General features: G+C 62.0%; 2 protein-coding genes across 2 annotated transcripts in view; one reads left to right on the forward strand and one right to left on the reverse strand.

Moving 5' to 3' along the window:
* WDR13 (WD repeat domain 13) overlaps positions 1-1,321 on the reverse strand; it is a 3,835-nt gene extending 2,514 nt beyond the window's left edge. Inside the window, exons 1-3 of the mRNA XM_010727245.3 lie at positions 526-1,321; positions 312-439; positions 5-238 (exon numbers count right to left, since the gene is read on the reverse strand). Of these exons, the coding sequence (XP_010725547.1) occupies positions 5-238; positions 312-393 (316 nt within the window). The 5' untranslated portion in view covers positions 394-439; positions 526-1,321. The remainder of the gene's footprint in view (positions 1-4; positions 239-311; positions 440-525) is intronic.
* Positions 392-1,407, forward strand: part of TAZ (tafazzin) — a gene marked incomplete at its 3' end in the record, with an annotated part of 3,309 nt that continues 2,293 nt past the window's right edge. The window contains exon 1 of the mRNA XM_010727247.1: positions 392-456. Within this exon, the coding sequence (XP_010725549.1) occupies positions 392-456 (65 nt within the window). The remainder of the gene's footprint in view (positions 457-1,407) is intronic.

The following is a 1,407-nucleotide window of genomic DNA, read 5'->3' on the forward strand; positions in this document are numbered from 1 at the left end:
CGGCGGATGCAGCGGCCGTCGTTGGGCGCCCAGAGACGCAGCGTCCCGTCCAGCGAGGCCGACACGAGGACGTCGTTGGAAAGCGACCAGGCAAAGTCCGCCACGCCGCCGTCGTGGCCCCGTAGCACCCGCAGCACCGCCGGCGGCCCCGGCGCCAGCCGACACACCGAGATGGTGCCGTCCAGAGAGCAGCAGGCAAGCAGGTGGCGGTCATCGTGAGCAAACTGCACCTTGGGCACTGCAAACAGCGTCAGCACCTCGCGCCCGCCAGCCCAGCGACCCCCAGATTCGTTCCCAACGCTCCCCGTTACCGGCGCTGTCTGTGTGCTGGTCGAAGACGTGGTAGACGCCGGCGAAGGCGTAGTTCTCACTCAGCGTTGTGTCTCCGGCCATGGCGCGGCTCGCCTCCGCCAGCGGTGTGGGCACGACGCCTGGGGGGCTGTGGGGTGGGCGTTGGTACTTGGACCCCCTCCCTCATCCCACCAGGAAAACAAACCAAACCTGAGCCTGTCCTGCAGAGCTCACCGCTCATCGGTGCTTCCCCGGGGGGCTCCAGGGTGGGAACTGCGGCTCAAAGATCTCCTGTGGCCACGGGGCGCACGTGGGTCCTCCTCGAAATCCTGGAGAGGAGAATTGGGGTGTGGGGGCTCCTGGGCTGCATGGAATGCTTCCAGGATAGGAGCTGAGAGCCCAGATTGTCTCCGGGTGGGTCATAGGGACTTCTGGATGCACAGTGACCCCAAATGCTCCCAAAGTGGGTTATAAGGATCCGAGGAAGGACAGTGCCATCCCAGATCCCATCAGATGGGTTATAGGGAAACCGGGAAGGACACTGGGACCTCAAAAGCCCCCCACATGAGTTACAGTGGCCCCAAAATAACGACGTGACTTCAGATCCTCCCCCAAAGTGCATTACAGACAGCATAGGAGGGATGCTGTGACCCCAAATACCCCCAGATGGCCTATAGGAGCCCAGGATGGATGCTGTGACCCCAAATACCCCCAGACGGGCTACAGGAACCCAGGACGGATGCTGTGACCCCAAATACCCCCAGACGGCCTATAGGAACCCAGGATGGATGCTGTGACCCCAAATACCCCCAGATGGCCTATAGGAACCCAGGACGGATGCTGTGACCCCAAATACCCCCAGACGGGCTATAGGAACCCAGGATGGATGGTGTGACCCCAAATACCCCCCCAGACGGCCTATAGGAACCCAGGATGGATGCTGTGACCCCAAATACCCCCAGACGGGCTACAGGAACCCAGGATGGATGCTGTGACCTCACGCTCCCCCTCCCAAATAATTTATAGAGACCCCACAGAGTCACAGAGCTCCCAAACCCTCCCAGATGGGCTTTGGGGGGGTCCCAGGTCGGGTGCCGTGACCCCCAAGGTCACCCA

The sequence above is a fragment of the Meleagris gallopavo genome, unplaced genomic scaffold (genome assembly GCF_000146605.3).
Source record: "Meleagris gallopavo isolate NT-WF06-2002-E0010 breed Aviagen turkey brand Nicholas breeding stock unplaced genomic scaffold, Turkey_5.1 ChrUn_random_7180001878028, whole genome shotgun sequence".
NCBI lineage: Eukaryota > Metazoa > Chordata > Aves > Galliformes > Phasianidae > Meleagris > Meleagris gallopavo.